The following is a 26,971-nucleotide window of genomic DNA, read 5'->3' on the forward strand; positions in this document are numbered from 1 at the left end:
GATTGGCGGCTTTGATACACTACTGAAGTCACGTATTGTACCTTAAATGGTATGTTGCTCAAACGAACCCGGGGCTGGGTAGAGTGACCATAGCGGTCTCTTTGATAGAGACCCCATTGAGCTACAGGTAGCTTAGTTTGATTGCAGTAGCTCACGAAATGGAAAAATAATGTCAATTGACCCACTGTTTTATCCTCCAGGTTCGTGGCTGGAAAGCTAGAAAGCTAGATAGCTAGGAAGTTAGGGGGTTAGAAAGAATGAAAGAATAGAGAGAGAGAGAGAAAGAGAGAGAGAGAGAGAGAGAGAGAGAGAGAGAGAGAGAGAGAGAGAGAGAGAGAGAGAGAGAGAGAGAGAGAGAAAACGAAAAGAAGAGAGAAAAAGAAAAAGAAAATGGACTCTGCAGTCACCAAGAAAATCTAGACTTGAGGGTTAAATGTTGTGTGTTTGGGTGGTGTATAGGGGTGGTTGTCTGCGTGTAGCCGGGGGTGAAGGGTTTCCGAAGATATACTCAATTACAGTCATCAGCGGTGAGCACCAGCTTCCAACGCTCACCAATAATTAGAGTGAACTATTTCCAAACATCGCTCTAACCAACGAGCAAGTGCACCAGAGCCACCATCTCGGTTGACGCAACTCTATAAATCCAACGCTGGGTTCTCAGAATCTAAGAGTTCAGTGCTCTCCAACAGGAGCGCTCACCCTCCCGCAGAACTGCTCTAACTCATCCAAAACCTCCCTCAGCCTTGGCCGTCCAAAATAATTCCCGTTCCACACCCCGTGGCTTCTCTTCTCCTCCCGCATCTCGAGAAACCGCTCCGCCGCCGCCACCTCGTTCCGCCACCACGCCCGAGCCGCAGCGGCCACCTCTTCGGGGCTGCCGCCGCCTTCTCTGTTTCGCAGGACCAGCTTGCTCCCGCGCCTAATGACCAAGCTCGACAGCACCTGGCGCCTGCCCCGTGTGCAGCGATCGATAAGCTCCCTCACGGCGGCGGGCGTCCGCACGAACTCGGGGAACTCGAGATCCGGCTCCCTGCGGTACGACTGCCACACAGCTGCGCGCTGCGGGGCGCTCTGGCCCTCGAAGATGCACCACAGGATCCGGCCAAGCATATACACTTCAGCAGCCTCCTGCTCCGTCTCGTCCAGGCAGAGCCAGGGGATGTTGTAATTCGCGTAGCTGTGCGGAAGCGGCGCGTATTCCTCGCTCGCCTGCAGCGCCTCCCAGCCGGGCAGGAGCCGGCTGAGGATGGCGGAAAAATGCTCTCGCGTCGCCTCGGGAATGGCCAGCCTCCCCTCGCGGCCGCCGTCGCCGTCGACTGACTTATCGCTTGCCAGGATGCGCACGTACTCGAGCGCGTTGACCTCGGGGGCGGCAAACTCGCACCACACGCCGCGCTGCTCAAAGTCGACCATGACGATGTCGCCAGCGGCCGAGACGACAATGTTATCGAGGCGCAGGTCCGGGTAGAAGATGCGGCCGCGCTCGCGAATGTGCAGCATGCCCGATGCGAGTTGTGTGGCCCATCTTAGCTGCATCTCTAACGTGAGGTTGTCCTGTATTCGCAGCAGGGGCAGCGCGTCTCGGAGGCTGCCCTTTGCGTGGTAGGGCAGGAGGAAACCGACCACGGCGGTCTTACCGCCGAACCGGCAGTACTTTGTGACGAGATATTCGGGCCGCGAAATGACGTGAGGGTGCGGTTCTATCTGCAGCAGATTGCGCAGTTCGGTGTACAAGTATTTGGTGCCACTCGTCAAAGCCTTGAGAATCCACAACCTGCTGGCTGCATGTTTGGGGCTTTGGTCTGCAGCGTCTCCCTCGTTCTTCCGCATGCGGACGACGCACACGCTGTCGTGCAGCTGCTGTATAATGCTCAACCGTGAGATGTCAATAGCCTCGGGGAGGCTTTCTGGGGGCAGTCCGAGGCTCCCGTCCAACTTTGCCAGTCCAAGCAGCTGCTTCTCCACGTAATGTGTCGGCGCGATGGTGATCTTGATATTCCGGATGTTGGCATCGAGGTTCTCAAAGACGATACGGGAACCGAACGGTAGGTTTTCGTACATGGATGCCACCGAGGCATCATCGATACCGCCAGTTCCTCCAGTCCATGCCTGCAGGGTCCGCAATATGTGCCGGGAAATGCCAAGCCGCCGAACTCTGACGGCATCCTTCGTGTGGAAGGCGGCGTCCAGATCGAGTAGATGGCGAAGCAGGGGATCTGCAGCTGCTTCCTCTGGTATAAACACATCGAAACGCATCGGCGTGACATGATCTAAGAAGAGCGGCAGTGCGTAATACTGCGTACCCAGGCCAGTACATCCGTCGATCCTCCACAGCGGGTTTAGAGGGGGATCAAGGCTGTCAATGCGGTTCTTCGGGTTGAGTTGCGACTCGAGCCAAGAGGCACCCACGGCGTCTGCCGCCGTGGGAGGTTTGACCCGTGGCCGGTTCTGCGAGAAGGCGGCCGTGGGGTGGATGACATCGTGGATCGATGTTGAGTTGAGCTCCATGACGGAAATTGCCGAGGATAGACGGACGGGACGGGGGCTGCGCTGTACTTCTCGGGAAGCAGCCACAAGCTGCAGCATGAGTCAGATGATGAAAATCAGCCTCTGGCGGAATGTCCGGGAGGAGGGTAATGTGATGTGAACCTGATTTCCGAACGCATCATCAAGCCGGCTACAAGACGCTTGGATGCTGAGCTGACACAAATCGCCCGAGGCAAAGAGGCGCTGCCCGCTAAGTTTGGCTGGGGAATTGGGCCCCTAGGTACTCACCGACTGCAACTCTCCGTCTCGAGGCCCATCACAGTTTACGGGACTCCGTTCCTCAACATAGACGTGAGACAACAAAGTGCTCTTCAAGCCGTCTGAAGGTAACAGCGGCGGGGGAGGTGCCCGATTCTGCGTCGTGTGCCATTTGACGCTCGGTAGGACAGACTGGTTGCGTAGCTCGTTTGATGGAGTTCGGACAGCAATCAGATGCAGAACAAGGCCGTTTTTCTATCTGCAAGAGACGACTTCCGGCAGCTCGAGGCACTCTCAGCCTCATTTGATTGGCTCACCGCTTGCTCCTCGTCGCCGGGAATCAGCGATCGGTCAGTCGAGTGAAGGGGGCTATCGGGCCGGAGGCCAGCTCTGGCGGGGGAGCCGTTAACAGAGCAGACGCCATCCCTGTGCGATTTTCTCCGAGCAAAGAGTATTAAGTCCGCCGTTGCCGTTGGGAATGTTCGTGCTGGCCACCTGGGAGTTTTTGAAATTTTTTTTTTCCCCTCCCCTCGGTCAGTGGTCGAAGAGCAAAGAGAGAGCCGGTCCGAGTCAGGAAAGCGCTAAGGTTTGTCGGCAGTAAACGCTCCACCCTTACTCGCATCGAATTGGGGTATATACATGGCTAGGCTGGGGAGCCAAGTCCGGATCCGGTCCGCGAGTTGCATTGCTTCCCCGGCCCAGCAAATCCCAACGGACACAGTACAGCCATGTTGGTCAACGACTTCTGGAACACGCATGCAGAGGTGCAATACCTCGGGAACCCGTGGCGACCGGGAAAAACCAGACCGGCACAGCGCCGAGGGACCAAGAGACACTCAGGGGGGTGTCCCCTGTGGCAGGTCCGCGTGGGGGACAGGCCCATGATGTTGTTTCCCCTCCAGATCTTCGAACGCAACACGCGCGCTCCGCCCCGCCTTGGCCCGGCGGCCACGGCCGGCTTCGTTCAAGGGGAATGCAGTGTAGCAGCGCTGCTGGAGTACCAAGAGATGGTATCGGGACGTCTGGACACGGGAGCTGCCCAGATCAGGCCCAATCCCTGTTGGCCCATTCCTACCGTCCGCCTTCCAGCCGTACCACTGAGCAACGGCCTAGACTCCCATCAGCCAAGGCCGATATGGCTGGGGGGGAAAGGGATCGACTGGGTCCATGATGCCATGATACCATGTGGTCTTGCCTACGGCCATCGGTTCTCTGGCACCGAGAAGGGCTCAGCTTAGTGGCCATCCGGATTTCAAAGCGTCCAGATACAAATGCCGCAGGAGCTCTCTCTTTCTCTCTTTCTCTCTCTCTTTTTTTTTTTTCTCTCTCAGTATCTACAGCCTAGGGCACAGCCCCAACGACGCATGCATGGCGCGTCAATGAGACGGTGCTGGCAGCCTGCCGAATAAGACGGTCTTGCCACACACCAAACTCGACGCAGGCGTCGACTCGAGCTCTCCTGGCGCGTCGGCCACCCATGGAAACTTTGGTGGGATTTGCAGCGGCGATGTTTGACTTGTTTCAGGTAAGGGTAGTGACGCCCTGAAGCTAGTGATCCGAGAGAGGTGTGATGGAAGGCGGTCGTGGACAAGGCGCTTCGACATACTCCCAACCAGGTGGAATACCTCCGCAAATCGTAGCCCACACCGAGGCACTCAAGCCCGCGCCATCAGCCGGATTAACGTGCCGTACGCGCTGTTTCTAAGACTCGTGACCCTTCTTGGGTGTCACCCCAACGGCCGGATAACTGCAGGCGCTGGATGGCAGGTCAAGAGTCCCCGCCGATCTTTGGCCTAATGGTTCAGCCTCACATAGCGGCGTGTCTCCGTCCCGGGCGACGACTCTTGAGTTGCGCCTCTGTCGGTGTCGACGGCGACCTATTCGAGGGTTGCGCGCCGGTTTAGGTAGAGGGTAGGTAACGTGAGCTTAGCCGGGTTCCGGGGAGCCGGGGTTTGCGCACCGGTGAGAGTTGTGCATTACCAGTTGCCCAGCCTGGGCCCGCGGGTCCGGCTATATCTGCAAGCCCATATTGACCGGTGAGCAGGGGCCCAATTTGGTCACCGCATCGAGGAGATGACAACGAAAGGGTCGTCAGAAAGGCTGCTGTGTCGGAAGTGCGGGATTTCTTTTTTCGTGGCAAGGATTGGTTGAATGTGTTGCAAAGAAAGGCGGGATCGGAGTTGTCAATAAGGTACCCCGCGTTTTGTTGATGTTTGCCCGAACCGGGGATTATCTCACTCGACCCGGCACCCCAAGTCTGGGGATCGACCCCAGGCGCCGGAAGAGGCTCCCGACGCACCCGTTGTACGTATACAGTACCCTGCAAGGCTGCTCCGCCTGGGATCCTTTTGGAAGTCGACCCGGCGGTCGGCTGAGGGGGGACTGCCTAGGTGGCATGGTGCATGGAGTCGAAATTAAAGAACTCTTCTAGCAGCCTGCGAGTTGGATGGGGAGCACCCCTTTCCGAGCTGGAATCACACCACGCGTGTACTGTATAGCGGACATCGATGGGTTCAAGAGGAGCGATGGCGTGTCTCGCATTGCATTACTGCTGCATGCAGTCGCAGCTATCACATACCTGAAGCCGGCGGGCAAAAGAAGGGCCGGGGAAAAAGAAAAGAAAGAAAAAATGATGAGAGAGGGGAGGAACATTAGGAAAACAGGGACCGGGGGAAGAACGTACGCTTCTAGGTCATAATACTAGAACTGTGTCGTTCTAGGGCAAGCGGCTAGCCGTGACAGCTTGTTCTACCGTCTATGAACCAGTTGCGATCGTTGCACGCTTCATTCAGGCAGTCCTTGCGTAGCGTAGAAACCACGCGGGTGCTACTGGAAGTAATTTTGATGCCAAGAGGCTGTGGGCCCAAGCCTTTCCCCCCTGCCAGGACGCATAAGGATCATTCAGGGAAGCTAATACGAAGCTACCTATTGCTCGAAAAGCATTCCTGAGCTCTCTAACACTTTAGACGTGAAATTGTACAGTACGAGAGTCGAGCCACGCTGTGGGTCACAGAAACGCCCCTTCGGGATGCTTGTTGTTTCTCTTCTGGAAGGAGCCTACACTACCTGTGGCATCCCGCTTTGAATCGAAGCCATCAGCGACACGTGGCTACCAAGGTACGCAATCATGCGGCGTGACTACATGTGTGTCTCCATTATAGTGTAGTAGAAGCAAGAGTCCAACACCGGGTTGGGGACATGGTCGGCTCTCTTTGCCGAGCCAAACATTCTAATGAGGGGAAGAAGATTTGGAAGCTTCTTCGGCCCTCTGCCAAGAACGTTGAAGGATGAGGTGGGGTTTCCATCCATGCTCTCCACATGGGGGCCACGGGGAGCTACTGCATCCATGATGCAAACTCGATGTTCGTGAATGAGCTGCAGCTGGGGGGCTGAACGAGGCAGAAAAGCCGAACGCTAATCTAGTGCAGTGCCTTGGCCGTCTCTTCGCGCCGGCTCGTGCCTCCTGGAGATTGGACGGGTGCCGTGAATAGCGCAGGTGGATACCTCCGGAAGCAGACGCTCCCTCTCTCTGCTGCCCGATGAAACCGAGGGAGCAAGCCGGGGTCGGCAACACGATCGTGTGGGGGCCACGTGAGACAGCTGCGAGTGCGACGAAGGGTCTCCCGGTCTGACTGATATCCATCTGGCCGAGGGTGGCAAATGCTGGGCCGGGGATGCCATCTCTACAGTACACGTACATACACTGTTGTAGTGCAGTGTACCGATATCAAGGATTCGGGAGACTCATTCGGACGAATGGTAAGCCGCAAGTCGGCCTGACGTGGTCCGTCAATCCTTGCATAGCTAAAAGAGAAAGTTCCGTGCCTCTGGTTCCGCTGCGTCCCTTGGCGCAAGGGGCGAGCGCACTCGGATTCCTTGAGTGACCTAGAGCGCTAGAATCGAGTTTGCGGCACAGGCCTAGCGGGGAAGTCTCCGAGCATCAGGAGCTCCTGACGAACGGATACCATTGGCTCGCCGCCCTTTTGTACGTGCACTAGTACGGCAGAACTCGAAGCACCTCGAAATTTTAGGGTTCATCTCACTAACTCCACTGGGGCTGAACGTCGTAATATTCCGTTAGCGGTTTGACCTTCATGTGGCTGTAGGGACCTCTTCCCATCGGGCACGGGGAAGTAGTGGGCCAATTCTTTTGGGAACGTCTCCCGGCAAGCGGCCAGCTCTCCCCGTCATCAAGACCTTCCATTGATGTTTCTCGAAGCATCGGCAAGAACCGAGATGCAGTGCTAGCTGAAGCGCTAGAAAAGCAGGTTTGGCCACGGGCCAGGCACAACATCCTGAATGGCAAGGGCACCTGTTTTCTACACCTACGATTGGCTGCCGAGCCGGAGTGACCGACATTGCTCTGGAGTGGGCTTGGCGACGCTCGGGCTTGGGATGGTTCTAGCGTCGAAAAGATGACAAGGGAACTGGTGGGTATAGCGTCCGAGCCCAGCAATAGCACCAAAGTTACACATTATCCTAGCATTGGCCTGCCACCAAGTGACGGGTCCGTCAGTGCTTTGGTCGCCAGTGACGCAGGACTCGACTCTAAGTGCTGAGGTGAGCCGACGATGCCATACCCCTACGTGCAGTACGGTAATATGAGCGGGCCGGTTGATAGAGAGGGGGATGTCATGGATGCGAGTGCTCTGTGCGACGCAGAAGGGGGCCTGCGGGACGGCCAAGCAAAGAATCGGCCGTCCGCCCTCTTCTTTCGATCCCCCCCTGGTGGCCTGATGACCACTCTTTGCATTTCGCAACCTTGTCCGGTCGCATTTCATCTTCTGCAGTCCCCTGTTTAGTCGTTGCTCCGCTCATCGTCCGTTCCTGCCACTCATTCCCGTTAGCCAAGTGAAGGGGTCGCAACAACTGGGCCAGCCCGCGGCTTCCCCCGCGACCGGTGAATCTCTCTTCTTCACTTCATCTCGTCGACGCGCTCACCGATTCCATTCTTTGCCGACGAACGAGACAATCGCCTTCTTCACCGGTTGTCCTTTGTCTCCACCGAGCAGCAAGCACGGCCCCCGCCTGGCCTGCGCCGCGAGACATCGCGCGTATTACCACCGACCGAACCTGCCCGGGCCGAACTCCCTCGCAGAACGCCCAGGCGCAATTGCCCGGCCATCACGAGAGCCGGACCTGGAGAGCAGCGGGTACGAGCCCATCACTTGCAGCGCCCGGCGCCCGGCAGCCGCTGGCCCAATCTCGAATTCCTACCGAAGGGGGCCCTTTTGGGGGGGTTCTTTCGGCGCTTCTTGTGTCGCTCCGGACTTGCCCTCGCCGCAGCTGCCCGACCACTCGTCACGGCGCCACAAAGCGATCGGTGTCGGCGGCTCTTATTCGGCGCCACAGCCGCTACGAACGACAGCAGCAGCCCGGCAAGGCCTGGGGGTGGTGGTAGCAGCCTAAAAAAGTAGCAAATCTTGTGCTACGTCCTTGGCTACTATCCGTTTCCTTTGCCTTGTCCAGCATAACCCCTGCCGCCTGACCTCGCCTCGTTCTCACCTCTCACTATCCGCCACTGCACCGGCTGCCGCTTTCAGTCGCGCCCGCAGCAGCGCTCCCCACCCTTCCTCACACGGGCTGCCCTGTTTGTCGCTTTCGCAGAGATGGCGCTCTTGTGAGATGCCAGTGGTCCAAGCACCGAACCCCCTTCCCCTCCCTCGGGTGCGGTTATGTGTCTGGAGCGGCTTACACCTCTGTTGTTTTACACGCTCCCCCCGGGCATCCCTACTTCCCTGTCGCCCCCTTGCATACCGGGTACCTCGCGACCAAGTACACCCCGGTCTACACTCCCTTCGGACTTGCCTAACATCATGGTAAGAATCTTGTCTCTTTCCCCGAGCCAGCGGCAGGCTGCATGGTGGAAATCACCGATCGTCCTCGTGGCTCCTCCTGCGTCTGCTTCAGAGCCGTGTCTTCCTCTCACACACCCCTTGTGTCACTTACACGCCCATCTTCCTACTTCAGTCCCTCCGGTCCCCGTACCCTACCCTGCCATGGCCTGTCTCACCGGTCTGGACGTACTCCTCCTTTGTAAACACCCCATCTCCATCTCCCCGTCTCGTTCACCTGCGCCGCCGATTAATGATGCTTGTCTAGAATCATAATATCAGGAAGCGTCGGGCTTACTGCCCTGAAGACGCCCCCTATACACAGCCAGCGCTCCAGGGCTTGACCCATTCCTCACCAGTCACCCATCCTGACTCGCTATCCCTGTCGGCTGCTCACCGGTATATACTGGAGCAGGCTCCCTCGACCAGAGTGAGCATCACCACAACTGTCGACAAGCTCCTGGCTCCTAGCCATCCCGACAATCAGCAGTACCTTCTGGAGCAAGTTGCCTCTGCTACTAACTGGTCGTTGCCTATTCTTCTGGACCTCACCAACGGACAACCTCACCCTCACAAAAAGCCACGACTGGACCGGAGCATCCACATGCCGCCACAGTATACCAGCAATCACTCAGCGCCGAATGGCCAGGAGAAGTCTCCTCTTGCTGGCCAGCCGGGACCCAGCGTGGGTACTGGTGCTGCCGAGCCATTTGGGTTCTTCTCTGAAGGCAGCACCTCGCTCGTATGGCCTCCCTCCTCGCTAGCGGACTGTTTCCCCAACTTTTCCATGTGCCAGCCTTGTTCTGGTTTTGAGCCTCAGCCGGGTACGTCTTCCACCGCCACCAACTCCCCACCTCCCCTGCCTGCTACCGAGAAGATTGCTTACCAGCCTATCAGCATACCAACCGCTCCCTACCGGCGAGTCGTATGACTACGATAGTCGCAGACCACCTTCCGTAGACACTTCCATGTTGTCCATGCAGCCTCAGGGTCAAGACTCTCTGATCTCCACGCCCATCACCCCGGATCCAGCCACCCTTTTCGCCTGCGGTGATCCTGCGCTAATGACCCAGTATCTGTCCGGCTACCCTTCGCTGCGGCCTACTCAAGTCATGGAGGCCCAGCCTGCTACCAGGGGGGAGGAAATGGTCTATCCAGAGACCTCTCCAGTCGCCAAGTACGACGGCATATCGGATAGCCCCCGTAGCGTAGGAGCTCAGGGGATACAAAGTCAACCGTGCATCACGAGCTCACCACTGCAGACAAGCCCTATGTCGAGTGCGTATCCTGTTAGTGGTGAACCCTCACCTTACAGAGGCCCCAAAACCTTCACGAATCCTCCTCCAACTTTTCAGTCGCTGCCAAGTTTCGATGCCAAAGGAGCTGGGAGCTTAGGCGTTCAGGAGGGACCCGCGGTTTATGACTTCTTCCCTCCTCAAAGAACGCTTCCAGCGAAGCGAGGGCCGTTCAGAGATCAAGACCAGCGGGAGAAAACTGCTCGTACTAGGAAGATGGGCAGTTGCATTCGATGTCGAATGCAGCGGATCCGGGTAAGTGCTCGCCACCCCACGCGTTGCCGGCCCCGGCAAGTCTGTACCGCGCGTGTCACAAAGGTATGAATCGGACTCTAACATTTTGATAGTGCAATCTCGATCCCGAAGACGATAAGGGCCCATGTTTGTCATGCAAAAAAATCGCGACCACCACGAGGGTGTATCGGCTCAGTTGCTTGCGCTGGAAGATCACGGATGTGAAGCTTTTCAAGCCCGGCCAGGTCAAGGAACAAGAATGGAAATGGACCGACCGCTGGAAAGATAGCGTCATGGATGATATAGGGAGCTGGGACTCACCTCGGGTGAGAATTATCCACGTCACGGAGGGCTACACGGGCAAATCGGTTCGGCTGCGGGTTCGACAATTTCAGCCTCAAGCGGGCGACAGGCTAAAGCGATCCTGGGTGTCGTCGAACGGCAAGAAGAACGAGGTTGAAATCCCACCGTATGCCATTGTCGACATGGAGGGCGCCAAAGCCGCCCTCGACGAGTATATCAAGCTTGGCCTGCTTGATTGCTGCAATAATTTGCTGAGGTCGCGCGACAAGCTGCTCCGGAAGACGTATGCCCTTGCCATGAAGACGGCGATGGATCCCTCAACGCCTGAGCTGGAGCAGAAACTCCTACTCAGCACGCTCGATCTCTGGATGTCGGTCCGGCTGACAACCAAGTCATTCGAGATTGTAGGAGACGACACATTGGACATGCCGCGGGATGTGGTCAAAGACAAGGGCAGTCCGCTTTACGGGAAGATACCACTGCCGCCGGTGATGGGAGCACAGATCGATTCGGTTTTAATCCATCAAATCCAGCCCCAGCTTCGTCGGAGGACGCTCGAGGAGCTGCAGAAGATGACACAGGAGAAGAAGCAGAAGACGTGGCTGACGACGTACCTGGTGACGTTCATCCTGTTGCACAACATTGCCCTCATTACCAAGCACGATGCCGAATATGCCAAGAAGCACGACATGAAGGTAGGTCCACTTCATCATCCGTACGCTGAGACAGAGGGCAGCAGCGGCTAAAATGGACGTCACAGCGTCGGTTTGCGAGGGAGGCTAACGTAAAGGAATATAATCTGGGTGAGTTCGCAGGTCGCCAGCCCTTGAAACCCTCGCAACTAACTGGCAGCCAGGAGCGAATACGCTTCTAGCGTACTTTCATTACTGCAACAAAGCCGTATACCCGTTTGCGGCCGAGTGCAAGGACCAGGATCTCCGGGCTCTGGCAGAACTCGACGAGGAGGCCATCTCATTCGTCCATTTCATCAGGCAGTTCGCTGCGGAGCATAGTGAGCAGTCCCAGTCCGGATTCGTTGTCGCTATTGCAGGCATGCAGACCAAGTCACCGGGGCCGCGCTAACGCATGTGCTTTACCTTGTGCAGAAAAGGAATGGGAAGGCTTGTGGCTTGGCGACGCTTACGAGCACGAGTATTACTACGTGAGCCAGCTCTTCGAACACGGCTGGCAGCCCCGGATAATGGCCTAGGTCTTTTATTGGCGCAGGCAGTTGTCTCGGTCTTCAAGCGATGCAGATCGTCCGATGCAGGATGCAGAGCAACACGCCAGTCCCAAGGCAGCAGACTGATCTGGCAACTGGATCACATTTGTGTCAGGCCAGCGATAGACGGGAGAGAGGGCGGAGCCCTTTTGCCCACGAGCAGGAGGACAGCCGTCAGCGGCCTGAAGCCATGATTGTTGAGGCTTGGCATGTTCAAGTCAACCTGTCGTCCGATCTTCACCCTGGGCCAGAGATGGCGGTCCACAACCCTGGTTTCTGGTCCCAACAGAAGGGCGCGGGCGTTTGAGCCCCGAGAACGGGTTTGGTAATGGTTTGGCAAACTGAGAAGCATGGATCCCATCCTGGAATGCCACGCCATGGCTCGGCCAATCGCGGAATGGCGATCCTCACTATTCCAGTTTCCCCACCTGCCGACTTGGGTTTGGGCCCTAGAATCCGCAGTCAGACCTACAAAGAGCCCATGAAGAGAGGGGTGGGGGGGGGGGGGAAAGAGAAATTTTATCTTGTTTCCACCACTGTGTCCAACAGCCCTTTTGACTACGCATTGAGTGCAGGTCATGTAATGGCGTTAAAGAGCTAGAGATTCGGAGCAGAAGACAGCGTGGCCGCCAAGGGGGGTTAACGGGAGGGAGCCGAACCGAGCCGTCAGTGGTTCTCCATCTCCGCACTCGGCCAGCCAGCGTCAACCGGACCGGTCAGCGCAAGCAGGCAACCGGCTCTCTCATAGATCGGACAGGGGCATTGGAAGGCGCTTGGCGATGCGGGCAAGTACCGATCTGGAGCATCTTCGGACGGTAATTAGACGAACCTGCGAGGGTTGGTTGCATGGTCTGCATCTACTGCAGGTGTGCGAGGATGTTGCGTGACACTTGGCCAGCCCATGGGTTGCACAGATGATTGACTGCTTTGCTTCTGGGTCTGGAGACTCCGCCAGCACTATGCGAGATGTTAAGTAACGATAGACCTTGGTACAGTACGTCGTCGCAAGGTCGGCTAATTCTCCACCTTCTGCCCGCTCTTGGCCCGTCTTGAACAGTTGGGGGATGACGCCTACTGCGGGCCTTGTTGCCTGCAAGCCCAAGCCCATCGCAGCAGAACTTGAGATTTTCAGTCGTACCTCCAAGCTCTGATGCTTCCCCACTTATTTATTTGATTCCTCAAGTCTGAGATTTGTGCACCTGTCGTATGTTAGCTTGTACAGCAGAAAGGAGGCACGCTTGGCTTCAAGGTACTGTACATAAACAGCTGCTTACGTATTGCTCTTGCCAGCAATTGTACCGAGTACCTTCCCCTCTCAGCCCAGCTTACTCCCATTCATTTTTTTTGTTTTGTTTTCCGTCCTCCTTCCTTCCCCTTCCTTTCTTTTCTTTCTTTTTTTTTACCTTTTTTTTTTTTTTTTTTTTTTTTGATATCTTGCCGAGGTTGCTTCTCGCATTATCGGCCGTTGCCCATTTGCGCTGCAGAGGGTGGGTTTGCGCCGATGCTTTGCATTCGTCACTGAGCAGCTGTCCTCGGTTGCGCCACGCAGCTGTTGAGGACGCCTTCCGCTCCTGTATTTCCGGTCGTTCCCTTTTCCTTATGTTACCATGTCATCCCTGCTCGTGCCGTTTCCTATCGAGGTGCATGACATGATGCATAAGCCAAGGCAACCTGGTAAACCTTGGAACTCCAGATGCCGGGTCTCGATCTTGCGTCGTGGCTGCCCTGCACCAGCCAAGCGCCTCAAGTAATTTTGATTCACTTCCTTACTCGATGCTTTCCACTTCTTTCTACCGCGGCTAGCGTCTCCTTTCCACATCCCAGGTCTCAGACAAGTACTTGCTCCTCTAGCTACATGGGTACCTTTGGCTCTATGAACCCCGTTAGGTGACGCACCTGTTAGTTGAATGCGGTTGCCCGACCGTGTTGGAGGAGAAAAAAAAAGGGGAGGGGGGGGGTCTTCATAGAAGGACCGCTCAACGCCTCCCCCCCCTTCTTCTCCGGGCGGCCGCGGAAGGCTGCATTGTACCCCGTACCAGCTACCGAATCTGTGTTTCAAACGATTCGAAAGCACAATACACGCAACGGGTTCCTGCCCGGGTTGTTTGCTCGAGAGGGTTCAGCCGTTCTTCTGTTCCAGGTAGCCCTGTGAGGCCATTATACCAATCACCGTGTCTTGTCTTCGGTTCAAACAATGAGCCCCCGGCGTCTTCCTTCCCTGACCGATATCTCAACATAATACGCCCCGTCCCCCCCCCCCCCCCCCTTCCCCCCCTCCCCCGTCCTCTTTTGTCCGTGGCTGCTCGTTCGCCGGCTATCCTCGTCAGCAGCCCATCAGCACCAGAGCTTTATAAGGCCCTCGCTCGCCGCTCGGAGTTGGAGCTTTCCCGCGCTTTCTGTGATCGGCAGTTTGGTAAGCAGCTTCTCCTTCGAGGTAAGTACTCATCTTTCTGGGCTACTGTCCCGGGAACGTTACATGACGGACGCATGGAACCATGGATATGTTCGCTGCAGGGCTAAGCCGCAACCAGGGAAATCTACATATGGTCACGATGTCCACCGGACCCGTTCTCGCTGCGTCTATTCCTCCAATCGCCAGCAGTTCCAGCTTATCCCTGGCCGCCAATGCCGGTGCTGACGTCCCGGACCTCCCACCCGACTTCCCAGCCCAATTGACGGCCGGCATGGCATGGACTGGATCCGACTTTACCAAGACGTCGGACCATATTCTGATCCTGAATGACGTCTGGCGTGCCGAGATCAATGCTGCCGTCGAACACTACAAATGCAAGTAATTCACTGGCGACTCTGGTCTGCTTCATGACCAGTTTCCGTTAACTTTTCCCAATAGCCCTCGACCAGGACGGAGACCTCGTTGAGCCAGCCAACTTTCCACTCCCAACGCTCAGCACCAAACTCAAGGAACTCAGCGATGATGTGCACAACGGCCGAGGGTTTTGCCTCATCCGCGGGATCAACCCTGCATCTTATTCGGTCGAGGACCTCACACTCGTTTATCTCGGCGTTCAATCATACATCGCCGAGCAGCGCGGCCGCCAGGACAAGCGCGGGAATATGCTCGGTCAGTGTTCCCGAAATCTCGGCTTTTATCAGTTACGACATTTCATTGATACCTGGGATAGTTCACATTGTTGCCGACAACAGCACCAAGCAGGCCGCCGAGCATCACCGCCATTCTACCAAGCCAATTGTTTGTCCAAATTTCTTACATTCTCTCCCTCTCTCTCTGTGCTGACTATTCATGCCTCACCAGACCTTCCACAACGAGGAAGCAGGCGATGTCATCAGCTGGTTGACGCGCAGCACTGCGGCAGCTGGGGGCAAATGCATCATTGCTTCCGCTTATACCATTTATAATGTTCTGGCAGCCACTCGACCCGAGGTTATCCGTACCCTGGCCCGATCTGATTGGCCCTTTGCCTTGTAAGGAATACCTGACAGCGGATGCATGAACGTCGATTTTCTGACGTGGGGGGTTTTCCCCTAGGCCACACTTCCAATGCCGGCCGGTCATTTTTTATCGAGACGCAAAACTCATCATGAACTTTGGCCGCGCTGCTCTCCTGGGCAACGAAGCCCATCCCCGGCCAAAATACTTACCTTCCCTAACCCGCCGCCAGATGGAAGCCTTGGATGCTATCGAGGCCATTGCTCAGGCCACCCAGATGGAGATTCAAACACAGGCGGGGGATGTGCATTTCATCAACAACCTTGCTATTCTCCACCGCCGTGAGGGCTTTATCGACGGGGAATCTCCAACAGAGAGGCGTCATTTGGTACGCATGCGTCTCCGCAGCGAGGAACGAGGATGGTCCATCCCTCCCGAACTAGAACACGAATGGAACGAGGCATTCAGGGAGGAGGGCGTTAGACATTGGCACCTGGAACCCATGCCACCTTTCTTCTTTCCACTGCGCAGTCAACCCAACTAAGCACCCCACACAAGATCCGACCTTTGTCTTGAGACTACGCTTTTCTTACTTTCTTTCTATCTATCTTCTTCCCTTTTTTTTTTTTTTTTTACAATTTATTTTTTCTTTCTTTTCTATCACCATATCCGAGATGCCTATTAATGAGCCTTAAGCAAGGAGTGGGATTGGATAAGAATTTAATACGGCGGCGTTCTGGGGAGCACTGGCATTGCCATGATCATCGGGCTTATTGGGCAGAAAAGGGAAATGCGACATTGGCTGGTAGGAAGATACTAAGGAGATTTGCGAAGGCATCACACTGCATCTGCATTGTTGGTTGATGATTCCCCAACGAGAGTGGTTCGATTTGTTCTTGTAAGGGACGATGGTGGCTGCATTGCGTGGTTATACATGTTGCACATGGTCGGGCCAATCGCGCCCATCCTTTAGCAGCCACAGTTCTTGTGTCACGAAAGATGCAGGTTCGTTCGTGATGGTGCTAGTGCCGGGCCATGTTTTCAATGCCAAGGACAAGGGACCTTTCATGCTGTTCTCCGTGGGATTGAAGCAGCGCGATGTCAAATCCTTCGCTAATTGAATGCAGCGGCCGTCGTTGAGGCAGGCCTTCTAAGAAAAGCTGGTCGTGGGGCTTGTGGCGCCAAGGGTTCCACAGCATCAGTGTTGGGCGGCATCTGCAACACTGATGTATGCAGGTCTGAGGGGCCGAGACTGGCCTGCTCGTAAGGAAGTACTGTGCCCCCGTACCTGCCCCTCTCGCATCTCTCTTCGATCATGGGAGAGTACCGCGGCGTCACCGGTCTCACGCAGCCGGCCGGAATCCAGAGGTTAGGAGAGTTGGACCAAGGATGCGCCGTCACATTGGCGCATAAATGGCGTCCAGATCTCAGCTCTCGGGCGCCTCGCAGCTGGCACACGCATCCGCGCATCTGGGTCCTGGGTGGGGGGATGGCTCGCGGGAGGGGTCTTGCGAATGCAGCTCACGCCCGCACCCTTCTCTTGTCAGACTTCTGGGCAAAGCCCCACAACAACCCCTCATCATGGGAGGGCCATGTGTGACGAAGCGCCCCGGCTTCTGCCCCGGCTGGCCACCCGCAGCAAAAGTCCACGGAATCATATCATTCCTTTGTGTCTGCATACTACGCTCCCGAGTTCCTTGATGAAGCTGTTTCTGAGCTTGCGAGCGGGACCAGGATAGGACTAAGCAGGCCGGGGCCCGCTGTGGGACTTTCCAGGGCTCCATTCTACACAGGCTCCGCATTAGCACCGTCGAAGCCCGCGCAGTAATCATACACCTCGTCGAATAAGATATGTGCTCCGGGAACAATGATGCGAGTCTGATCGCATTGGGAATAGCCCATTTTCCGTCGACGGCCGCTCACTGGGCAAGATAAAGCAAACTGGCCGACGTTGTCTATGTTGTTGGTTGGCCGCACTCTGGAGATGCGCAAGATCTCGGGAGCGGTGCCCCTTTGGAGCAAAAACAAACGCCGATCGGACTCTTCCCCGGACCAGATGTCGTCTAAATAGGGTCTACGGGTACCGCCCGGGCGGGCGTATCATTGGCGTGGACTACGGAGAGCGGGGACGCTTCTTGGGTAATGGCAAGGCGATAGTGGAGCAGCTCATCGGGGGTGTATCGGGATGTGGAATGACGCTTGTTCAGGGGTGCGGGACATTTCCACCACAACTGTGGGGCGCCTGCAAGGGTGGACATGTCTCACACCCTGTCCGCACCTCTCTGCCTGACGACGGCCATATTACCAGATTCAATTTCGAAGGGGATCTTGAGGGGATTGTGGGATGGGAATTCTTGCAAATTGCTGTCTTCACTTTCGCATCATTCGGACAATCGCGGTACCGACCTTCTCTGTCGCGCTCTCCCACCCCCCTTCTCCCCCTCCCTCCACCAGCCATTTAAATTAATCATTTTCCGATCCGATCAACCATGTTTTGCGGCTCTGTCCTCAGCAGTCGTATTCCGGCAGATCAGACGATCCTGTCCCAAGGCTGTGGGACGGGGCTGACCCAGCCCACTGGGAGAAGATCGCTGCGCCCCGAACTTGCGGGTCCGTCCGAGCGGCGGTGAGCCTTGCAGCCTTCCAAACGAGAAGAAAAGAAAAGCAAAACTAAATAAATAAATAAATAAAATAAATTAAAACAGAGTGATAAGAAAAGAAAAAGAAGAATTGTTGCGCGCCGCCCCAGACATCAACGAGGCCGCATTCTTGCCCCGCCAGATCTCCTCCAGACACCGGGGGCTCTGGCAGATTGCCATGGCAGACAGTTACTCACCTGCCAGCCTCTCGCGCAATTGTCGTCACACCGCTTCATCTAATACGGCCGCATTACAAAACCCGAGGCTATGGAAAGGCGGGCAGTTGTCCCTGCCTCGTGTTCGCCTTCGTTTTTCTTATTCTTCTTCTTTTTCGGGTCCCATGGTTCGGCCACTTGAATGCCATGGCGCGCAAAAAATTGGCGACCAAAAAGCCCACCATCAGACAAAACCCCGTTACCCAGTTCAGGGGGCCGGATAGTCGCCGATTGTCGGACTGCAGCTGGCTCGTCCCTGCCCGGGTCGATAATCAAGTCGTCTCTAGATCCAGCAGCTGAGGTTCCACAACCCCCTCTCCCACGTCCATAAGGCCCCTGCCTCCTCGCCCGAAGAGTTCACATCTCCGCCGCTCCCTCTTTCCGGCGGTGACACCAACCAAACTTTTTCCACAAATGGCGCGGCGAGATGCGGTTGGAAGACTCGAACTTTTGCTCAACCACAAGGGGCCCCGCATCCATCACCAGACGAGAAACGGATCGTCGAATTAGCGCCCTGCGTCTGCGGACCGACATTGTAACGGGGGACCACCGGCGCGCCTGTCTCGCAGCCTGCTTCCTTCCCCACTCTCCTCGATCTATTTGCGTTGCACAATCTTAGGATTGGCTCGGGGGTTCGATCCGTGTGGCTAGCTGAAGATATGCGGAGGTAGGAACCAGATCACCCGCTACGGCACTCGGCATTTCCTCATTCGGGAGTCGGGATGGAGGCCGACGTGATCCTCGGCTGCCCAACTGCGATGGCGATGCCGAACGGGGCCTTCCCCGTCGAGCGCCGAGGCGCTTTGTCAGAATCCGAGTTTTGCATGGACTGATCCCCGGGGGTAGTTGACTCCGAATGAACCACGGACTCTCTGACTGACGTAATCTTTCTGCTTCTGGGGTTACACCGGATTTCCTGGGACGGCGCCGTTGGTTTGGACCTGGCACACGGATGTTCGGTAAATTTGGTGCATCCATACATCTGCGATTGTGGATATACATGCGCTTCCTGTACGCCGCCCGGTTTCATACGCAGGCAGACGGAGGCCGGTGAGCCAGCAAGACAAGCCAGCCGGGCAGGTTTGCTGTGATTAGCCCGGGGCTAGGCGGTTACCAAGTCCGCGACGAACTAGATACCGCATGCATCTTAAGAGATGTCCCCACCATGGTATCGCGTGTGGGTTACAGAGCCAACAGGCCATGTACACCCGAGGACCTGCGGACGCCTCTATTCTAGTCTTGCCTCCTCCCAAAGTTCCCTGGCTCACTCGCCCACAGCGGCCGTCACATTGCATACCTAAATCGTTCCCATGGACCTCTCTCCCCATTCTGACTCGCTGCTCGTGACTCTACATCTCATGAGTTCGAATCCAGGCCTCCTCTATCTCCGCTCGCCTGCACGGTACGTCACACCGCGAGTATAGCTGTAAGTCCTTGGAGGTTAGACCATCAAATTTGTCGGACTTTACCAGTCTGCCCGTGTGTAGCGGGGCCATGCAATGTGGTGAAATGCCTTGAAGCGAACGAATCCGGCGTAAGGCCTGAGACTGACTAACGCCTCGCGGTGGGTGAATAAGGGCAATATTTCCTTGACCGGACATAGCGTGACATGCGCTCGGCACGGACGACATGCCTTCGATCGAAGCGCCCTGCATGACAATACATTAGCACAAGGTTTAGAGGACGTACCCTCTTGTTTTTCTTTTTTTTTTCCCTGCTAGTCCGGCACCGTAACCATGCTACGCCCACGTGTCAATGCATAAACATTCACCATTGGTGAAGCTATGGTGAGCCAGAACAAAAAGCCAGCGTCAGGTACCTACTACGGTGCAGCTCCATAGGACAGCCTGGCGGAATAGCCAAGGAAATAGGTGGCAGAATATCGGAAAACATTACGTTACGGATATTTCTCGCCGTCAGCTCTATCAGTATCCCGGCGAGTCTGATACATACGGGCTGTTCAACCTCCTCCGGTGATGGGGTCGGACAACGGGTGATGCCGGTTTCTGAGCACGGAGTGTCTATATTGCTGTCAGGGGGATACAAGGCAAGGCTACCCGTATTTACCCCTGGTATCCTTGCTCCGCGGGGGAAACGTATGATATGCGCTTTGGGATAGGTCGGCAGAGCGATGAGACATTTCATAACAATATGACCCGAGTGAAATGGCTGATTGTATAGCTTCCATTGTTTTATAATGTCCCTTGGTAAGGTCAGGGAACGCTGAAGATGGACGGACTGGAGGGTTGGCTGGCGTTGGCTCATTCCGTTTCTTGGTGGTTAGGACCTGGGTATGTGAACTCTTGAACCCGTCCTTCGGGGTCGCATACCCGACGGTAGGTTGTATCAGAAATTGGCCGCCACCGAATTTTGGAACGTTATATTAAGGTAGTGGCGCCAGGGCTTAAGCGATGAAGCAACCAGCTGATTTAAGTGTGGTATTGAAGACCATCACTGGGCCTGATTTGATACTGACAGTGAGGTGTGCGTTACGGTGAGTGATTTACCTAGCTTTCAAGCTGTGTAGGGAGCATCGAACTTCTTGTCTACAACTATTGGTAAACGTTGTTGGCTCTTATTTACGGTCGAAATTCATATATGTTTATTTCAACTTCGTCCCGAGGGCGAGAACTACAACGGCATGATGATGGCTTGGACTTGGAGGCTGGTGAGAAAGGGTTAGCAGAAGATACTCAAAACATCACCGTCGTATTTGCTGGACATGATGGCATGTAAACTAAATGATCTTCTGCGGCCGGAGTGTGACTCATCGTTCAGAGCAGAAGAAATGCACGCTGGGCCAGATGCGGCCACCGACTTCTCAGCCCACGCAGGAGCGTGTCCTGGCTTTGAGAACGATCGCGACCTTCGTCCTCTCATTCCAGCACCTTTTCCTCCCTCCCCTACATCCCTCCCAACCCGGACGGTTCCAACCCCAGCCAGTGACCCAGTATCAGCTCCGCCCTCCGGACGGAATCGCCTGCTTTTTGCTTATCGACAGCGCTAGCAAGCGGAACGGCGACAACGTCTACTCTTATGACAGTGTAACGCGTCTTTCGAGTTACAAGTAGCAGCGGATCCTCGTCTCCCGGCAGCACTCTTAGCCCTCCTATTTGCTGTATCCTCGGCTTTACTAGGCCGGCAACCTATTACTTCATGCCTGGGAACAGTCACCGTGGCTTCAGATGCGCGAAGGGTTTGTGATGTGGGACGGGCCCCTTGGATCGCATAGAGTGCGTAGCACGTAGAACCAGAGCCGTACGCGTTATCTCAATGTTCCTCCAAGCATCCGGATGGAGATAATCAGAACCTTTTCAACGAAAGACCATCAACTGCTTCCGCTGGGAGCTACAAGACCCACTAATGCGCCGAGCCCTGGCTATCCTCCCGGTGTCAAGCACTTGACTTTCGTTTGGGGGCCTTGAAGTTCGCCCGGGTTAGATGGCGCTTCCATCTCCTACCTAAGAATGGAGGGGCCTAGAGCGAAGAGCGTGTAAAGCCTCGTGTCTCAAAGATGTTGGAGCTGGTGACAACATGACGATGTATGCCCCGCCGGCACATATCGGCAAGCCCAGAGGAGACGGAAGGGGTAGATCGCTCTTTCTATGCTAACGACCGCGGAATGGGCTTGTGCAGATGAGTCTCTGTGACAAGCTATAGCTCTGCACCAGTCCTTCTTGCTGCCCCATCTGCAATGACCCCTATAACACTCTTCTGTAAACGGATCTCCGGGATTGTTAGCGAGGCGGAGATTCTTGGTGCAGAAATCGGCCTCTCGACTACCCCCCATAACAGCTGCCCTGAGCCGGGCGTTAGTGGACTTATGCTGGGTGGCACACACAACGCGGGGTCTCTAACTTTGAAATGTTTGGTCCCATAGGGGCCCGTCCGACCTGGATGTCCGAGGGCTGTCGTCAAGAGGCCAACGAGGAGGAAACCACGCGCTATACAAGCCCTTGGCCCAGAGTGAATAGCCAGGGAGGATAAATCCTGATCGGCCCTGGGGCCATTCCTGCTTGACGACCACGGGCATGTGATCCCTCACCCTGATGAAAACTTCTGCCGACTTCACCGTCGCTCAAATGTTACATGGGGTTCTATTTCGACTTGGCAGTTCTCGTTGGGTTCGCCACTTGCATAGCTCTGTCGTGATGCACGCAGATCAGCCTGCTGGGCAACCAGTGTCTCCCAGTTGGACGTCCTCCTTCCACCTCTCCGCCACCTTGCGGTTTACGTTCCTCGTGTTCCTTCTTGGCCTGTGTGGTCGCACTCTCACACGTCAAGGTTTGCACCTGCCTCGATGTGTCGGCACGAGCCAGGGGCCTCGGGCATCATGCACGTGCCCGTATTGTCGCTCTGCTTGTGATCCGCTGAGGTAACTCCCCGGCAATGCCTGCACTGCGTGGAAAATCACGTCTACATTAGGTATTTAAAGGTAGGCACTGCTAATAGGCACTCAGCTCAACCCCGGGTTTTCCAGCGGTGGTGAGAGCGAGGATCACTTTCAGTTATGCAGCTGTGCAGTCGCGCAGTCAATGCGACTCGGTATCTCTTGCCCCTTGTCAAGGTGTCTTTCTAAGCCTGCCGCCTCTGCCTAGCGATGGGCCATTACCACGGTGGGCCCATGAGGAAACCCAAGGTGACAGGCGCGAGCTCCTCGCTTCAAATGCTGCATTAAGAGAATGCGACTCGGTTTTCTTTCCTTCCCTGGAGAGGTCGTAGACAGATCTGCCTGTCGCGTTCAATGTTGTGGACAGCCCGGAACCAACCGCATTGTCGCCGTCTCTCTTTCGCAGAACCTGCCATTCGTTCTCCTGTTACCGGCCCGCCTTTGATGGCATCCAACTGTCCTGGGCGAAACGCTCTGCGCGCCCGACATCGCAACTACGACCACCGTAGCGTCGGTTCCTGACTAGTGATTTGCCGGCCATGATTTAGCCAAGTCCGGTACCAAAACCTGGGGTTGTTCTGGCGTCTCATTTGGGAAATGTCGAGTGTGAATCCGGGTTCATGGTTAACCAACATGTCTCAAGAAGATTCTTTTTCGGGAATCGGACGTGCCATCCGGCCCCAAGACGTTCTATCAAGCGACCCGTCAACGCGGGAAACGTTGCGATGCTGGGATCAAGCGTGTTGCTTTCCTCGTACACCAAGTCCCGAAACAGTGTTGGCCGCAGCCTGCATAAGATGCTACCGGCAACCATTTGTGGGGGAGTTGAGGAACCCACTAGCGTAGCGTTCGAAACCCATTCAGCCGGGCGACACTCAATAATACGACGCCGATGGGTCGAGGGGTCAGCCCAGCCACGCCAGGCAATCGGGCCTAAACATAGCGGCGTCATGGCTCGATATGCCCAGTTCCCCCGAGCACGTCGCTCTTGTTGTATACGCGGCAGTATTACTGTAATTGGCCAATGCCCAACGCCTACAATGCGGCCTCAAGTGCCGCCCCCTTGGGTCAAGTTGCGCCTCGATGGATCTTGATCTACTTCAGAAATGTGAGGGGAAACCGAGAACGGAGAACAGGAATGGCAACGAATCCACCGGCCTAAGCAATGGCTTCTTTTGATGTGGAGCGGAATCCGTACCCCAAAAACGGCCCATGACAAGTTCATTGTTCGCTCGCAATCGCTTCGTCTCACATGGGCGGGCCCCTGTGCGCCATGTGCAAGAGGAGTTTGGAAAAAGAAAAAGGCATTCGGCTTGGTGGACCTCGCTGGGGTTCACTGGGGTCGCGCTGGGGGACACGCTCGTGCGCCTCCCCCTGGCCCTGCCCTATTTTCGGAGATCGAGCCGAAAGCCGTTAGCGCCTCCCGTTCCGCAATCATCAACCGGAAGAGCGGGGATCCTCTTGCGTGCCTGGCGGGGAATTTCACCTGCGCTAGCGCCTTTCTTTTTCGTTTTTGCCTTCTTCGGATGAAGGATAACAGTCGAGATGAGCAGTGAGAAAAGCTCTAATTGGAGACAACGATGGGTGATACCACATGGGATATGCCACAAGTTACCTATGAAAAAGCACCGAGCGAGACCATCATTTGTTGGTTAGTGCCGTCTCAACCACGCAACTCGGCGTCTTTCCGCCCCGCGTGCTCACCGAATGCTAGCACTTCGATGTGCAAAGCATCTCGCTTGCCATTGTCATCGCTGACAGGCTTGACAGCCGCCACTGCGTCTGCTTGTGAGCATCGGCCTATCTGTTATGTTTGGAACTTCCTGTTTTACCAAGATTACCAGTGCGTTTGCGAGATTGTCGGCCCTGACGGGGTCAGCAACTAGAGCTGCGCTGCAACGTTGCCGCATAAGCTCTTTTCCTCGTTTATTGCTTCGACCTGCACCCAGAGACTTTTACTGTTTGTGCTGGTAGATCAGCCCAAACGCACGACGAGCTGTGCGAAAGGCACCGATCTACACATACTGCCGGCTTGCCAATGTCATTCTATATGCGTTTCCAACTCCACGTAATCGTGGTACCATAAGCTGCTGCCATAGACAAGCTGAGCCGAGTGGTTTGCGCCGTACGCGAAGCGTTACATTATCTTCTCTGCGCGTCTCGGGGTTGCGGATTAGTCAAGTATGGCATTGATTACGAGGGTGTCATTTTGAACTCTAACTGTGTAATCCATCATATAATCCTATAGGGTGGTCCGCATGGGGATGCCGTTCAGACTGTACCGCAATATTCGTATGCAGGGACCCTCTCCTTGGTCACAGTACGTACCATGCTGACAGACTGTGCTTCCCTCGAGCCGTCTAACCCTTGAACGACGCACGACGAAATTCCGAGGCTCGCGTGCGAAGCAACGGGATGGCGTTCGATGCAGCTTCTAGAATCTAGGCCGGGTACGGCGGAAATGGGCTCTGGAAAATCTTCTGGGTGGTAATCTGTCCGTGCGAAAGGCCGTGCATCCAGCTGCATCCTCGCATCGTCCATCTCGTTCCGTTTGAGCGGTTGTTAACCTGACTCCTTAGCCCTTCGAGATGTCTTACGTAGTATACGGTACTGTTGGTCTAGGCTGTGTTCGGTTCGGCCGCGCCTCAAAAGTACTGCCGGCGCAAGAGCCAGGCGCGGCGACCAACAGCGGCTGGAATAACGGTCCCCAGCGATGGCCAAAATGCTGACAACCTTGGGCGACCGAGCGTGGAACTGCCGTTCGCCAATTACCGTGCTCCCAGTGACCCGGGCAGAACTCTTTGTGTCGTGCAGGCAGCGCCTCATCGTTGCTGATCGGACACGGCCACCTATCTTGTTATAGGGCCTCTCGTCCTGCAACCTCATGCAGGAACAGCACAGCCGTCTGTTTCCTGGCTGTTTGTGCGGGGCTTTTATGCTCTTGCCGTTGGTGACGTCTTCGGTGGCCCCGACGTTCACAGCCCGGGTGATCGGGATTGTCTTGGATGTATCAAGTGTGGTTATCCACCTTTGAGGCCGGCAGGGAGATTGTCGCCGCTCCGGTGTCTCGTCCGTCGGTATCACACGAAGCAATGTCCGAAGCCAGCTTTTGACCTTGCGAAAAGCATGCGATACTGGGCATCGGCGTGTGAGCTAGCCTCTTCATGGGAAGCTGAATCCCCCGCACTCCCATTTGAGATTGGCGACAGAGATATTGCCCGGTGCGCGGGCTCTACATCCGCATGTGCGTGCGATGTGCACCACCACGGCTAGTTCCCGCGGTTAGCAAACTTTTTCTCAAGGGCCTTATCCTCACTTAACTTGAACGCGGGTTCGTAAAGTTGGTTCTAAGAGCCCCTTTTCTCATCACCGGGTGGGCTGGAGTAAGCGAGTAAACTGACCAATCCTGCGTGCTGCCGCCTCTCAATCAGTGCGACGCGACCCGGTGAGCACCACACCCTCTTTTCGCCGGCATCATGCGACTCACCCTCCAAGACGGGTATTGGGAGCTGAGACGGCAACCGCTTGCCCGGAATTCTGGACGCGAGTCGCCCGCTCACTCAATTGGCAGGCTAAGGGACTTGCCGCCTTGCATGGGCCCGCTACGTATGGGCTGGTTTGGCAGCGTGACTGCGCTTCCGAGCCCCATGAATGGCGGATGTTCGTGGCCTCTTAGGCCAGTGATGATGCAAGACCATCTCTCTCAATTGTGAGAGGTTCGGTAGGTGGAAGCGCCAAGCGTACTGTAAATGGCGCCGGATTGGTCAAGTTTGGGATGTCGACCGTGTTCGACACCCGAGCCTGTACTGTACAGTCAGCCCAGCATTTCACGCACTTTTCTCGGGGACTTGAAGAAAGACTTGGAGTAAGGTCACGGGAAATATGATGGAAAAATATGAATAGAATAATGACGGAAAGGGCGAAAGATAGAAAGAGGGGAAACCAAAAAGGGGTTGTCCAAGACCGCGTCGGTAACGAGATGAGTTCACGACCTACGAGCCTCTGTCTCGAATCCGAAAGGCAAACTCGGAATCTTACGACTCGACCACCATCGAACTCCAAAGACACAATCGTATTCATTCTGAATGGCAGACATGGCTCGGCAGGCGTAATGTGCCACCGACTTTGCTGACAGAGCGTAAACTAACAGTCAATTTCCCTTTAATCAAGTAAGATTACGCAAGGCTATTCTGAGAGGCACGGCATTCTGACGCACAAGCAGAGCTTGGCCCGCCGGGCTGTCCAAGATGTTTGGGACCAATCACTCCATACCATGATAGGCCAGTTCCGTCTGCGGGATCGCAACGGAACTACGCCGTCGGCGTCGGCGTCGGTACGATGCGGTGCGACCAACTGTCTGGTGGTCAGCGCCAACACCTGCTGCGACATAATATAGGTTCGGGGCCGACCCTTCGCCTTCACCAACATCATCGTGGTGAACCGCTAGCCGGTCACCTCGGTCGCCTTTGCACTCATGTAGAGGGCTTAGTTTCTTAACTTCTTAACCGAGAGGTCGGTTCCTGCACCCCATTGGGTTGATAACCGAACTCTTCATGTGACTCTCTCCAGAGAAAATATGAAGGTGGCGAAATAGGCAGCAAGCGACATGATGCCGCTGCGCAGAGAACTGGGCTTTGGACATGCGTCTTCGGGGCGGGCGACGGCGCGTCTGATCGCCTCGTGCG

At 55.7% G+C, this 26,971-nt stretch overlaps 3 protein-coding genes across 3 annotated transcripts; 2 read left to right on the forward strand and 1 right to left on the reverse strand.

The window, feature by feature from the left end:
- Positions 1-672: 672 nt before the first annotated feature.
- MFIFM68171_00287 (Protein kinase domain-containing protein) lies at positions 673-2,508 on the reverse strand (the record flags this gene model as incomplete). The annotated part of the gene is made up of 1 exon (XM_071055709.1): positions 673-2,508. The coding sequence occupies one exon, from the start codon at positions 2,506-2,508 to the stop codon at positions 673-675; it is 1,836 nt and encodes a 611-aa protein (XP_070911810.1).
- Positions 2,509-9,183: 6,675 nt separating this feature from the next.
- MFIFM68171_00288 (Tetratricopeptide repeat domain containing protein) lies at positions 9,184-11,621 on the forward strand (the record flags this gene model as incomplete). The annotated part of the gene is made up of 7 exons (XM_071055710.1): positions 9,184-9,403; positions 9,477-9,787; positions 10,121-10,129; positions 10,222-11,106; positions 11,172-11,214; positions 11,268-11,423; positions 11,518-11,621. The coding sequence occupies 7 exons, from the start codon at positions 9,184-9,186 to the stop codon at positions 11,619-11,621; spliced, it is 1,728 nt and encodes a 575-aa protein (XP_070911811.1).
- Positions 11,622-14,185: 2,564 nt separating this feature from the next.
- Positions 14,186-15,586, forward strand: MFIFM68171_00289 (Taurine hydroxylase-like protein SAT17; the record flags this gene model as incomplete). Its single annotated transcript, XM_071055711.1, has 5 exons — positions 14,186-14,420; positions 14,485-14,715; positions 14,777-14,844; positions 14,908-15,077; positions 15,142-15,586. The coding sequence occupies 5 exons, from the start codon at positions 14,186-14,188 to the stop codon at positions 15,584-15,586; spliced, it is 1,149 nt and encodes a 382-aa protein (XP_070911812.1).
- Positions 15,587-26,971: the final 11,385 nt, after the last annotated feature.

This window comes from Madurella fahalii (assembly GCF_045866475.1).
Source record: "Madurella fahalii IFM 68171 DNA, scaffold_1, whole genome shotgun sequence".
Lineage (NCBI taxonomy): Eukaryota > Fungi > Ascomycota > Sordariomycetes > Sordariales > Madurella > Madurella fahalii.